At 39.2% G+C, this 14075-nt stretch overlaps 1 protein-coding gene across 1 annotated transcript in view; it reads left to right on the forward strand.

Annotated features, from left to right (window-relative positions):
- The window catches only part of ACER3 (alkaline ceramidase 3), a 59491-nt gene extending 46751 nt beyond the window's left edge, over window positions 1-12740 (forward strand). Inside the window, exons 7-11 of the mRNA XM_009286126.2 lie at window positions 1856-1914; window positions 5204-5305; window positions 8237-8341; window positions 10029-10074; window positions 10303-12740. Of these exons, the coding sequence (XP_009284401.1) occupies window positions 1856-1914; window positions 5204-5305; window positions 8237-8341; window positions 10029-10074; window positions 10303-10356 (366 nt within the window). The 3' untranslated portion in view covers window positions 10357-12740. The remainder of the gene's footprint in view (window positions 1-1855; window positions 1915-5203; window positions 5306-8236; window positions 8342-10028; window positions 10075-10302) is intronic.
- Window positions 12741-14075: the final 1335 nt, after the last annotated feature.

The following is a 14075-nucleotide window of genomic DNA, read 5'->3' on the forward strand; positions in this document are numbered from 1 at the left end:
TAAATTTAGTCTGTATTTGTTATACGGTGGGGTCTTTTTAGGCAAAAAAGTGATGATGAATTGTACCAGCATGCAGCACCTAGCACACCTGAGCAGTCCCCTTTCTATCTTTAGCTTGGGACTGATAAGCACTTGATACTCGGGCTGTGTCTAGCGGGTTTTGTTGGTGGGTTTTTTTTCCTGATTTATGTGCTGTGCCCCAGCAAGGGGACTGGAATTAGCTAACAGTTTTGTATAAAGTAAAAGCCAGAACCAATTAGCCTTTCAAATAGCTTTGCTTTGTTTAGCTCTACAGAGCAGAACAAACAGTAGTAGTAGTTTAGTTACTGAAGTTATTTGATCTCGCTCTGAATGCAAATAAAGAGCTGCTGTGCTGAATGACTTTGCATAGTCAATATTGGAGCTTACTTTTACCTGTTGTCAAACATAAGGCCTCTGTTGTCTGTCTTGTTCTCTATATATGCACTGATAATACGGTGTGTGCTACTAACCTCATCCTTAAAGCTAAAAGGAGTTTGACAATTTGCCTTTATGGACTTTTGAAAGGTAGGTTTCACTTTGCGTTATTACAGCAATGTATTTTATGTCAGATGACTAGACACGTGCACGTGCTTGCAGGATGGTAATCGCTGAATGGCCCGGTTACAGCAGAGTCAGAGGTAGTCCTTGCCTTGAAGGCAATGTAGTCTAAAAGAAGGAAAGGTATGAGGAGGTCAGTAGAACATGGTGAGGACACTGGTTTGAAAACACGCCTCTCTGAGGTTTAGTGGCTTTTAAAAATAGGCAGCAAAGGTTTATCATTTTTCTGTTTCATGTAAAACAAGGCAGCATTAGATAGGAGTTAACTAAAAGCAAAATGAGAAAGGAAACTCAGTGAACAGGAAAGCGAAAAATAGCGAGGGGCTTGTGGGCCACTGGAGAGAGGCAAAGAGCAAGGCACAACTGCTTGGAACAAACTGCCTTTCGGCAGGAGGAGAACGGTGTTCAGAATAAAAAGCGTGGAGAGTGAGTTAATGTTACCAGTGTCTGAAAATCCTCCCTGCTGCAGTGGCTTCTGCGTCACTTTTCAGGCACAACTGACCACATTTCTTCTCTTCTTCAGTCTGTACGTCTTTGGAGATGGTGTTATGTGGATCCTAAGCTTGTGAATAAAAAAGGGAGAGTGATTTAAAGATCACGAGGCGGAAAATAAATGATTACTTTGACTTTTTTTTATAAGCCAGGCGATGACATTCAAATTCATTAAGCCTACAGTGAGCCAGATTTTGTTCACGGATCTTTTCAGAGTGTGCAGCCTTCCCACTGTATAATTAGATTGGATCCCAACAATCTGTAATAGTTGGTTTTAAATGCTTCCTGGAAAGTTTCTTCCATACTGGTGCTCAGTGTGGGCATAGTGCATAGTCTATTCAGGTGTTTGCTTTCAGGAAAAAATATTAATCAAATACCAGTGGAGGAAGTATAGCTTTCAAAAACAGTTTTAGCTGATGCTTATGCAATCCTGGGCTAAAATGCACAGGTGCGGAAAGGAAGATAGGCGTTAGTTACCATTTTGATTTCAGGATGCTTACTGAGTGCCATCTAGTGTTTGCTTTCTAATTCAAAAAAAGTGAAACACTGGTTTTACACAACTGACTTTTCCTGTAGTTGCATAAAGGGCATGGTTTTAATCATACTTTTATTTGAAACTTTTATGGAAGACTTTCTGGAGAGGAAGTTAGAGGGGATACTATTTTCCTGAGACTAAGAAATAAAAATCAACAGAGGCTTCATTCAGATTTTTTTTACTCCCTGTAGTGTCTTATGAAGTCTCTTGAATCCAACTGCTGAATTTTATCTCTGTTTTTATTTCCAGATCATGTATGGAACGCTAGTTTCCATTATAGTTCTACGATCTGTTTATATAGTATTATGGTAAGTAACCGTTTAGTTCAGCATTATAAGATATAACTTAGCATTTGCATCTGTTTTTGGGGGGCTTAACATGAGAAATTGGCAATGGCAACATTTCTTTAACTAGGTACGTAATGCTAGCTCATGTGCTCTGCTTGGGTGAAAGGGAATGGCTCATCTCCTTGCATTTTTTTTGAAGCCAGTGGGATAATGTTAAACAAAACTGAGATCTCTACACTTATGATCAGTGTTCACTGCCAGGTGTTCTGCTGGTGGCTTCAGCTGTTAGCCTGGGACTTCAAGGGGAATGGAGTTTCTGTCTTCATATTGCTGGGTAACATATGAAATCTACTGCCAGTGTCCAAAATCTAATGATGATACTTGGAGAGAGGTGAGAGTAAGACTGCAGAGTTGAACCGTTGGTTAATATTTTCCTTTCCTCTTCCCTACTCAAGTATCTAAAATTCAAACGTAAAAGATAATAACACAGAAAGTTAAATGGTAGTTTTCCTTACAGTTTTGACTGGGTAAAGTTAGGTATACATTATGGAAATTGAAATAAAAACTATTTATAACAAACAAAAGGGTATTACACGTGTTAGGAGACATTGAGAAGCGTTAGAATCATCAGAGCACAGAATTGGTGGGTAAAAGTGAAGAAAAAGGAATTGAATCAGTGTTGGAGTAAACACATACCTTTAGCTCTCAGGGGCTCGGTTGCCCCTTCCTGCCTCTCCCCTGTGAATAGTTGGTGTTCTCATGTGTTTGGGGACTGCCCCTGAAAATTACTGATTTCCCTCTACTGTCTTCATTCTAAATGTGCTTTTTGTTAAACTTTGTTTCGAGTTACACACGTATCTGTTCAGGAACACAAGGAAGAATTTAACAAAAGGTGTGAATTTAAAGTAGATTCGTTGAATCACCTTCCAATTGCCGTTTCAGTTAATTTGGTTTGACTTTCCCCAAGAAGTCCCCACAGACTTTTTTTAAGCAAGAAGAACTTAACTGATAGAGTGTCGCTTGCAGCTTTAGAAACAATCATCAGTTTAAAGGCACTTTTCAAAGCCATGAACATGGAAATTTTAATCCTAACCTAGAGATCTTAAGTGATACTACCTTAATTCACTTCCAAGGGAAACTAAGTCGAATCAAGTTCAGGTCATTTTAATTTTGTTCTTATGCAAGGATTTAGCACAGTTCTAGTCACTTAGATTAAATTTCTGTCTGCCTGTGTAGACAAACTCTTGGGCCTGCTCTTTTTCCAGTTCTGCAAATTCCACACGCTTGTGCATTCTCATTATTTCTGAAGCATTTCGTTGTCTTCTGTCACTATCAATAACACCACCGTCTTCCCTCCCAGGGTATCATTCATGGTTTTCCTCCAGCAGAGTCTGTCTCTGAAGTTCCACCTACTTTTTCGTTTCAAGTTTAGGGGATTGGAGTGTATTTTCTTAATTAGCTAGATCACTTCATTGCAATGTGGCCCTACAAAGACTTGCTTCCCCTTCGGTTATATTATGCAAACTGAAGTTGGGATGCAGAGAGAAGTAGGTCCAAACTACTTCTAAATTTTGACTAAACTACTACTAATTTTAAATTAGTTCTGCTAGAGAAGCTGTGCCAACCTGAAGGTACCCTTTCTTTTCTCTAAAAGTCGTCCCCAAGTATATTTTTGGATTTACTTCCTCTGCGTTGCTAAAACATATCTTTCCATTGATAGTGCTAGCACTTGCCCAAGCCTGTTTCGACTTACATATCGACCCCGATTTCTGCTTATTTTGTTTCTTACTCCCTTAATATAGATTAGCTTCCTATCACTCATATTTCTTAGTGCGGGGCTTCGAGTCGCTCTGAGCTTAGAGTAAAAATCTCGAAGAACAGCATGTTATTCCTTCCAGGGTGCTACCTCCTCCTGTCCTCATCACTTTTTGCTGTTCCTGCCTGTTTCCCCCACACTTTTCATCTCTTTCTTGGGTCTGTTTCCTTCCCAAGATCACAGCTTGGCAAATGTTGTTCTCCGCTCACAAACTTGTTCCCCATTAATAAGTCATGCCAGCCTCTCTCTCATTCCTTCACAAAACACCACCATTTATTCCCTGAACAATTCTAGCTATAATTACCTAATTACCACCATGTATAACATACCATTTAGTGCTGTGTCATGTCCTGGGCTTGCTAATGCCTCTAGAGCACTGAGTCGGGAATATTACAGTGTAGTCTCTGCCATGTACCGCGTGGTGCTCCGTGCATTTATTAGACTAAACAAATAATAATTTTGCTAGTTTCTATTGGCAGTACACTTGTGAATATGTACGACTTGTATCTGGTTAAGCTTGCCCTGTGGAAGAAGCTCTACCTGTCGTGTTTTGCACATTTTGGTTGCCAGTGCTCACAGCTCTGAAACACGCGCTGTGTATAACACAGTGGAGAAAAAGCAGCTCAGGAACGCGTTTTAACGCAGAATCTAAACCGTGCATTCATAATGCTTAAAAATAACTTGAACGGTATTTCGTGGCAGCCTTTTAGGGTTGGAATTGGGTTTGCTTTTGGATTTGTCTTATTAGTGGGAAAGGAGCAAATGCTACCAGCTTCCACGTAGGAAGTTCACGATTCCATGGTCCAACCTGGATGTGAGGATAAATTTATTAATGATGCACTTTATTGCATCTGATTCTTCAGTGTGTTTCCCATATCCTAAAGAGGATTTTTTTTTTCCTCCCAAAATGAAATTGATATTTTTCCATCCCCAATAGTACTCGACGATAAAATACAACATGAAATTACTGTTTTCTAAAACCATTCATTTGGTTAGTTGTTGGTCATAGCGGTCTACATTCACAAAAGACTACAGTTATTTTGAAAGACATTATTTAACAAGTCCCCTAGTGTAGGGATATCATGTATTGGAAAAGAGCCTCTTCTTTTGGGAGAGTCCTAATTTGTAACATGGCTTTTTTTAACTGAAAGATTGTACATGGGACTGAGGAATTAGTACCTTTTAGCCAACTTCAGTTTTCCCACTTACTTGTTGCGTTAGGAGAGAGCAGTATTTAGGGGAACAATTAGAAATACAGAAGTAAAACATTTAAAAGATGAGTCTCAGAGAATGTGAATTCAGGAGAGAGGGGAGGAGGTAAAATACGATACTTAAATAGATGAGATTTGAAGTCGATGTTTTTCCTTTTGGGAAAAAAAATTAATAAAGCAGTTTATTTGTATGTAATAGTATTTATGTATGTTATAGAAAAGCTGCCTTTAAAGAATCTTGAACTAAACTTTGCGTTATTTCTCTTTCTCTCTGTCTCTCTAGGGTATACCCATGGCTTAGAGGTCTAGGCTATACATCTTTAACTGTATTTTTAATGGGATTTTTTCTCTGGAATGTGGACAACATTTTCTGTGATAAATTGAGGTGAGTTCTTTCACTTTGTCCGGATAGCTCTTAATAGTCTTTTAGCATAAAGCTTTCTTTTTTCTGTGGTGTATATTCAAGGCCATGTCATGGTATGTATGGTGCGCTGCCTACAAAACATTCACAAGGGTTTTATCCAGTTTGCTCGTGACTAGATTCAGCACTCAACAGTTTTTTAACTCTTTTTATGCATGAATAGATTTTTTTTTTTTAATAATTGCTATTTCTTTTTAACTTCAATTTAAATTGAAATAAAGTAATGTCACTGAAGTAATTTTGAGGCTCTGTGGCTTACTAAAGCCTGCTATTCACAGTTGATTTCATCTGAATGAGTTTTTTATCCTGCTTTTTTTGGTTTCTGCTTTTGCCGTTTCCCAGGAAAATATGAAAAGCAGTAGTTCTGCGGGTTAAAGAAATACCTATTGCAATATATCTGTCACCAATAAACGACAGCTGTTTGAGCGTCTCAGAAAGAACGGTAACTCTGTGAGCCAATACACCGTGCTTGGCTGTCATTATCAGCCTGAAGTCTTCTGGCTTAGGACTTGTAGAGGAGGCCAGGAAAGGCTTCCTCTCTGTTTAGCGTATTGCCAAATGGGGTAATAAAGGCTTCCAGACAAAGCTTCTAGGAACCCACCATCTCGTCGTATGGCTAGATATCCTGTCCGTGCAAGATAAAACACCAGTCCAACAGGTTGTTCTCTTAATGCGTCTTCCTCTGGAACAGGACAACTGCACCTTTCTCTCGCTTAGTTGTGATGCTTGTGTTCCGCCACAAGCTGGAGAAGATGGAAAGGCTGATGCCAGCATCCAGAAAATCCATCCTTGACTATCTGATATACTGTTACGCCGCTGAATCTGTGACGTAGAGAATTGCCCTAGTAGGTTGCTTTGTCAGGGTCGGATCAGAGTGCTGTAAAGAAGTCTAGTGTTTTCCAGCTGTCCCTTTTGGCTCTGTAATCCTTGCGCTAGGTTAGGCCAACTGAAAGTTAACTCCAACAGAGTTTTCTTGAAACTTTTTTTTTAAAATATAGATGTACTGAATATAACACACAGTGCCTCATCCTTAGAAACACTTGATACAGATGGCATAGAACAGTTACTTGCCAACACAAGTGGGTGGGTATACAGTGACTTTGCAAATATTGGCATCAGGGTTGATTTTTGCAGCTGCATCGCATCACTGGTGAGATCATAACCCCCAATTCACTAAGCCTGCTGAGCTGCTGCAGGTCCGTGGGGCTTTTGAACTTGTTCCTAGACTCAAAGATTACACCAGCTGCTGAAGCACTTTTTTCCATCCTCATTTTGCAAAGGGAAAAAAAAGCATATTTCCTGTAATACTTGTTTGGTTATGGTGCTGGAAAAAAATAAATATGCTTGTTTACTAGCTTTAATCAGATGTCTGCAGAGCCTTGAATTTCTCCAGGTGGTATTATAACTCGAACCTTTGGAGAAAATATATTCCAGTTCTTTGTAATTTTTTATTCTCTAAAGATCTAACTTGTGAATCATCCACCTACCTGCTCTTTTTGGTTTTAATGTTCAAAATTGTATTTTGGTTCAGTTTTTGTTTTTCCATATTTCATTAAATTTGGAGCTTATTTAAAAAAAAAAAAAACCACAGAAAAACATCTCTAGCACAAATCTTTGGAGAAAATATATTCCAGTTCTTTGTAATTTTTTATTCTCTAAAGATCTAACTTGTGAATCATCCACCTACCTGCTCTTTTTGGTTTTAATGTTCAAAATTGTATTTTGGTTCAGTTTTTGTTTTTCCATATTTCATTAAATTTGGAGCTTATTTAAAAAAAAAAAAAACCACAGAAAAACATCTCTAGCACTCAGCTTCCCTGGTTGGATCCATGCACTTTTGAACTTGAGCTTTGAGATTTCCTGCCATCCAAAGGCTCAGAGGCTGTGCCGGGGTGACAGTCTGTGTGTTCCACTCTGTCATTCCCAGGCTGACTGAATCAAAGCTCTGTGTTCATATTTGTGACTGAGCAGCTCTGGAAACTAAGCAATAGCTCAGGGATTAGTGTTTAGTCAGGGGGACTGAACACTATAACATCAAGCAGTGAATAAGTATTACAGAAGCTGCAGAAGCTACAGATTTTTTTTCCTTAACACCTGCGATCATTGTTTTCCCTTTTTTCTTTTGACTGAATGTGAAATAAAAGTCAAAAAAGACGACAGGCAGGTGCAAACATTTGCTCCACCATCAACCAAAATAGGCATTATCTGCAGAAGCCTAGTGAGCAGGAGAAATCAGGGCGATGTAGTTCCTTCCTTTTCTTTCTCTATCTCCATCCCTTAGCCTCTTCCCAAGTAGCTCACACCCCATAACTGTGCAACATACAAAGCATGTTGGCGGAGTATTTCAGACCCTCTACTTTCATTGCTTCCTCACTAAACACCCATTTTGTCCCCATTTTAGAGTACGACAGAGAAAGGCAAGCTAAGCTTCCGTGGAGCTGGAGAATAGGTGGTGTGATTGCCAAACGTAAAGTGGTGATGTCTGATGGATCCCATTTCCTCTCTCAGACCTTAAACTCAGCTTTTCATCCTATGGACAGTAGTTCACCGGGTTTTGGGGAGGAGAATGGTAGAACTCATTTGGGACTGTGGGATGCCATAAATACATTACCTGAAATTTGAGTCCAGAAGTAACTGATCACTCATTGTATGAAGATGCGTGTGCTTTCTTTAAATGTGCAAGAAAGCCAGTTTGCTAATATCTTTCTATACTGGCAGCATAAGGTGTAACTGCTGTTCCTCACCTGCTGAAAGCCGGACTACGTGAAGCCTCACTCGTGAAGCACGTGCCTGAGATACGGAAACAGTGATGTGTGATCTGACAATCAAGCACTGTGATTTGAGATTGCTTAGCTTGGAAAAAAAAAAACATTGCATGGTGTTTCTTTCTTACAGAGCACTACGAGAGAAGATGCCTCCTGTTGTGGGAGCTGTGACACAGTTTCATGCGTGGTGGCATATTCTCACAGGCCTGGGCTCTTACCTTCATATCCTCCTAAGGTAGGAAATGTTTTCTAAACTGGGTGTTTATAAAGCAGTCTTAGGAGTTTTCCCAGGTTCAGATTTACTTCAAAATGTTGTGTCAGCCAGAAGAGCAGGAAAATGGCGTCTTACTAAACTGGTGGGAGTTTTTCTTTCCTCTTTGCAACTGGTCTAAAAACTCTGTAAAAGTAATTTATACTCTTCAAAATGTAATCATTAATCTTTAAATAGTCATGGTTCTTCAGGAAAATGCAATTCAGAAATGGGAACCCTGTAGCAGTTAAACTGCAAAACTATTTGACAGTATATTAATTTCAGAGTATAAGCTATTAATACTTTTCTGTTCTTGAGCAGCAATCCTGAAGTACTTAAACATCTTTAATTTTAGAAGCATAACTAATCTTTTTGATAGGCACTGTCGCTCCTGAAAACTAGCAGGCATCATGCAGTAGAGCAGAAGGGTGACGGCTGAAGTGGTTGGAGCAGAGCTGTTCCCAGAAGTGCAGGATATTAGTTGTAGAAGGAGATTTAAATGAGAGCCTAAATTAGGAAGTCTGCAGCCAGCAGATTTTTGTCTCTGTTTTTGCTCTATACCACCATCTAGTGGAACCAGGAACAAAAATAGAATTTAAGCTGGAATCTGAAGAATTTCTGTAGCTTATTCATTATGTAATGAAATGTTTTACCACGTAACCGTAAGAGAATCTGTTTAACAGATACATTCTGTGTAGCTGAGAAAACCTGATTACATATCAATTTTTCTACATCTAACACAGTATTCTCCTTTTTTGTCAGATGTTAAAATAGCTAGTAAAAGGAAAATGCAAGGAAAATAAGTACATTTCCAGTAGCTATTCTGATAGCTTTTTTATACATACAACTGTGGATGGATGTGTTTCTATACGTACCTGTGTATATATATGTGTATATATAAATGTCATGGTATGTGGAAAACAGCTGCTCCATTTTAGCTGACAGGTTGTCTGCTGCCCTAAACAGCTTGAGATAATCTTTTGAAGAAGATTCCTTACAGAAAGCAAGCTGATGCAGAGAGTTCAGATAGCGTAGGCAAGGTTTTTCCACCATGCTGCACAGAGAAAATAATTGGGTTTGCATCCTCTAGCCCTTTGGGAATGTGCAGATGCCTGATTTGTCTGTCCTACCCCAAGGAACTACATGCTTTCCCTGCGGTAGTTTCCCTGGTATTTTCTCAGCCACACAGTGGCATCACCTATGTCCACTTAAAAAAGTGAGGTTATAGACAGGAAAAGATCTACTGAGGGGAGAGGGTGTATAAGAACATAAATGAGATACAGAATCAAGCTATGCTGCTCCCCCCACACCCCTTAAACATCTGCTATATTTTTTGATATAATGATTTAATGTCATCCTTCCAAAATGACAGGCTCTAGTCCCTGTTTAGTCTTTTCCATAGTGGAGAGAGAATTTACTTCTCTGGGTTTCTCTCTTTCTCCCCACATAGGTGATAGGGTAGATTAGTTTGCTAATCACAGTCTAGCCCAGAGGGATTTACTGTAGGCTAATGTCTCCTATTTTGCGTAAATCTAGGCAGAATGGGTAGCTCTGCAATCACAGAAGCAATTCTTTTCTAGTTGGAAAATAAAACTGGGATTAGTACATCATTATTATTTTATATGCTGTCTTATACATGAAATTTTAAGCACACTTTTCTCCTTTTCTTCAGTTTATACACAAGGACTCTTTTCCTGAAACACAGGCCAAAGGTGAAGGTAAGCGAGCAGTATTTTGTGTCCATTAATGCACTGCAGCATTTGCACATCTTGTGCTTCGAACTTGCATTGGGGCTCACTGATTATGCCTGTTAGGGTATTATCTTTGATTTCTACTTACATCCCAAGAAATGCGGTTGAAATGATGGTTAACAGTGTTTGGTTTCTGTTCCAAGAGACATAATATTCCAAGAATTCTTTCCCCTCTTCCTATTTTTCTTTTAACAGTTTATTTTTGGAATATGGCCTGTTCTTCTTGTGGAGCCGCCCAAGAAGCTTTGACTGAGACCTAGGCAGTCACATGCGATCACCTAGCCTGGCTGAATAAAGCGATTCAACAGTTACTATGGCTGAAGTGTCAAAATTATGGATCAATTCAAGTATCGTTGCTATAAAAGGACTTCTCTGTGTTACCAGGCCAGCCGGCTGGAACAGAGCAAAGAGTTGGCACACTAGGGAAATAATGTTTAGTACAGCTTTATTCTAAGTTGTTAAAACAAAGATTAAGACACAATATTTTTATGTATATATTGTATAGCTGATGATACTGAGCTAATATTTCGTGCTGGTCACAGAAAACTAACCATTTTTGAAGTGGATTGCATACATTTTTCATTCAGTTGTTGTTCTTTTTGTGGTTTAAACTAATATTAGTAACTGAATGACAAAAACAGGCCATTGATGGCCAAGCTAAGCATTTGTGTGGCCTATAGTGAACTGAATGCTTAACCTGAACTACTTTAATCTTGCACTTTTATACAATTAATGAAGTATGTAATGATTGATTTAGGGCTTTATTCTATCCTGCTTTTCCACAGCCTCCTTTGCAATTTATATTTTAAGCAAAACAGTTGGGATATCCGTGCCATTTAGTTCATTTTGTACCAAGCTTCCATTTTCTCTTTAGTCCAACTGAGGTACATCGTGGAGGATGTTCCAGGGTGTGACCGTCAGAAGACACTTAAGATGGTGAAGCATTATAGGGGTGCTTGTTTGTGTGTGGAAACTGAATTCCTAATTTGTTTGACCAGTGACCCATCATGAGACTGCAGGATGACTGTATAAACACAAGAAACACTTTTTTTCTTTTTTTATAATTATTATTTACATGCCTCCCTTTTCTATACCTACTTTTTACTCCCCGTGTCCCATTCATACTACAGATTGACAAACACTTTAGATGTGTGCTAGTTCAGCTTTGAATTTCTCTTTCCCTTATTTTACAAGTCTTAAATATCGGTCTGACTTTCAGAAGCATCTTCTTATTCAGAAATATTGAAGAAAGAGTAAAGAACAAGATTGATGTTGAAGATACCCCAAAATACAATCGGCAGCACTTTGATTGCTTGCTCTTAATCTGTCCATCACATGGTTACTCCGTGGAAAGTTGACCACCTTTTTAAAACCAAACTTTGGGGATTAATGTGGGGGGACAAACCCTCTGGTTTCTGCAATTTTTATCGACCCAGCTGATGAAAGTTAATAAGTAAGCATAAAGAAAACATTGAACTAACACAGTTTTTCAAAATATACCTCATATTGGAGGCTGTGGTTTTGACTCTTCAGATCTTGGGGCAACTAACGGAGTCTGTCTCTGGGCCTCCTAGCTGCCATGCTATGCAATTTTTGTCTGCTTTTGATGCTCTGAGGGATTTATCCTTCTTGCCATGAGGGAAAAAAGGGAAATGCTCAGACTGATTGGAAATGCCATTCTGTATTGATTTAAAATGTGCCCACAGCAGCAAGGCACAGTAATGTAGCTATAAAGCTGTCTCCCAGATCACAAAGTCCTGGTTAGTGTAAGCTTCCTTGCTCCAACTGCTGAAAAAGCGGGACTGAAATCTGTATTGTACAATCAACGCTGACTAAAATGGTCTCCTCCCTTTAATATCTTCTTTCTTTTTTCCTGTTTGCAGCTTAGCTGCATCCTCGGTGGCCATCAGTAGCACTCCTCCTGATGTGAATCTCCAAATAAAATCGTGGCTTTTGTTATGTGACTGACCCTGGGCTCTTGGGATCAAATAGACCCAAACTCAGGGCTAGAAAAAGATACTTAACCTTGGGTGACTTCGGTGAGGTTTAAGCACGTGCTGATAGCAGTGCATTTCAACCCGTAATTGGCAAGCCACTGCAAAGATTCTTGAATGAAAATTTTAAAACAGATTTGTTGTCGGTAGGCTCCGGTTCCATAGACAAGGTCAGCATCTGTGTTGGGAAATTTGTGTCATCTTCAGACTGAAAGATGTTGGAATAACTAGCATAGAAGTAGGAAAATGCTGGCTTGGATCAGGTGTCTTTAATTATCCAGAAGGCATATTTTTTGTAAAGAGATTTGAGAACTGTTTTAAAAATGTAGCTTAAAAATAAGTGCCTGCCTATTGACCTCCAGGCTCTCTCAAGCATGCCTCTGTACACTGTATCCGATTTTTTTATTAGTATGTTTACATGTTTTCATAACTTAGGGAAAGAGTCCCCTAATAGGAGCAGTGCACCAACGAGACTTGTCACAGTCACTTGTGACATCTGCTAGGTGTGGTATTGTTTTTAAGAAAACGAACAAAACCTTTATTTTAGTGGCCTTAGTTTTGTTACTGGAGGATCTGGGGGCTCTGTTTGGTTTCCCTGTAATTGCAGGAACCAGAGTGTGCTGAAAAGCCACTTTCTTACTGATAAGGCATCTCTACAATGGTAAATTTAAAAGAAATGTGTTGGTTCTCCTACACAATTGCAACCAGGAAGTGTGTGTTTCTTTTCAGATCTTGTTGAATTAAATTGTCAGGATTTAAAAAAAGAAGTTGGAAAAGCTCTTGTTTTAATTTTACGCTGCTGCTAGCTTTTCGTTCACATATCATTTGTCACTGATGTTTTTATCTTTTAAAAAATTACGCAAATTGGCTTCTTCCTTCATTCCAAATGACCAAAAACTTGCACACCTCTACCACCCTTCCAGCAGCCTTTCTTTCAGGTTATGTTAGACCCTGAAGAATGTAATTTACGTGTGTATCCTTCTGAGCATAAATCATGTAAAATTATGGGTGCTTTGGTTTCACTGCCTTACTGATCTTGTGAGTGATATTGAAAATGGCAAGCCAGTTTTAACTGCACGTCACTGAAATTTAGCCTGCCTTTTCTAGTGCCTGGAAGGACATACATCCTTACTCCTGTAATGTGTTAACTGTTAAAGTGCTTGCTTTTTATTTATATCACTTGTATGACATGCTGATTTTTTTTCTACAAACCTTAGAGCAGCATATCCCAAACTTTTCTTGCACTACATCTTTTAAGGTGGGTCATCTTTGATCCTATTTTTGGAGTAGGATTCAGACAGCAGCTACTTTAAAGGGAATTAGGGAAGTAGCAGGTGTCGTTTAATATGAATCCTACAGGATGTGTTGGGCAGACTTGATAGCGATGAACTCTTATTCTTTAACATCCATGAAGAACCAGGAAATCTGCCACCTTACGACCATCGGCTTGGCACAGATCAGCAGCAAGTAGTTCTGCAGACCATGAGCTGAAAAATTCTTCCTTGGAAATAAAAGAAAAACCTCAGAATTACTCTCCCAGTACAGATCAACACCATAGCTTATGGCAGGAATCTAGATTTTCTGGATATAGCTCAAGACGTGCATTATCCAGAACTGAAGATAGGACATGATAAACAAAAATCTGCCATCAGGACGAATCTCATCCATGTTTTGAAGGCAGTGTTGTTAGCTAGCAGTATTAGTCATCTCCGGACTTCATTTTAATGCTTTTTCTTTTAGCACGAGGGAGATGTGCTACCCGCGAGTGTTTAGAAGACTACCCCATAGTCAGAATTGGAGTACGCAGCCTATCACTTGCCGATCTACCTCTGTCATGTATTGTACAATACCTGTGCCCTTAATTATGTCTGCCTGAATGTGCAGACGTTAGAGCAGCCTGACTTAGACCGTGCAGCCCCTGAGGTTGGCAACAGTATTGTATTGATCCGTGGCTGACTCTGTTCGCTCTCCGTA

The sequence above is a fragment of the Aptenodytes forsteri genome, unplaced genomic scaffold (assembly GCF_000699145.1).
Source record: "Aptenodytes forsteri isolate BGI_AS27 unplaced genomic scaffold, ASM69914v1 Scaffold231, whole genome shotgun sequence".
NCBI classification, from domain to species: domain Eukaryota; kingdom Metazoa; phylum Chordata; class Aves; order Sphenisciformes; family Spheniscidae; genus Aptenodytes; species Aptenodytes forsteri.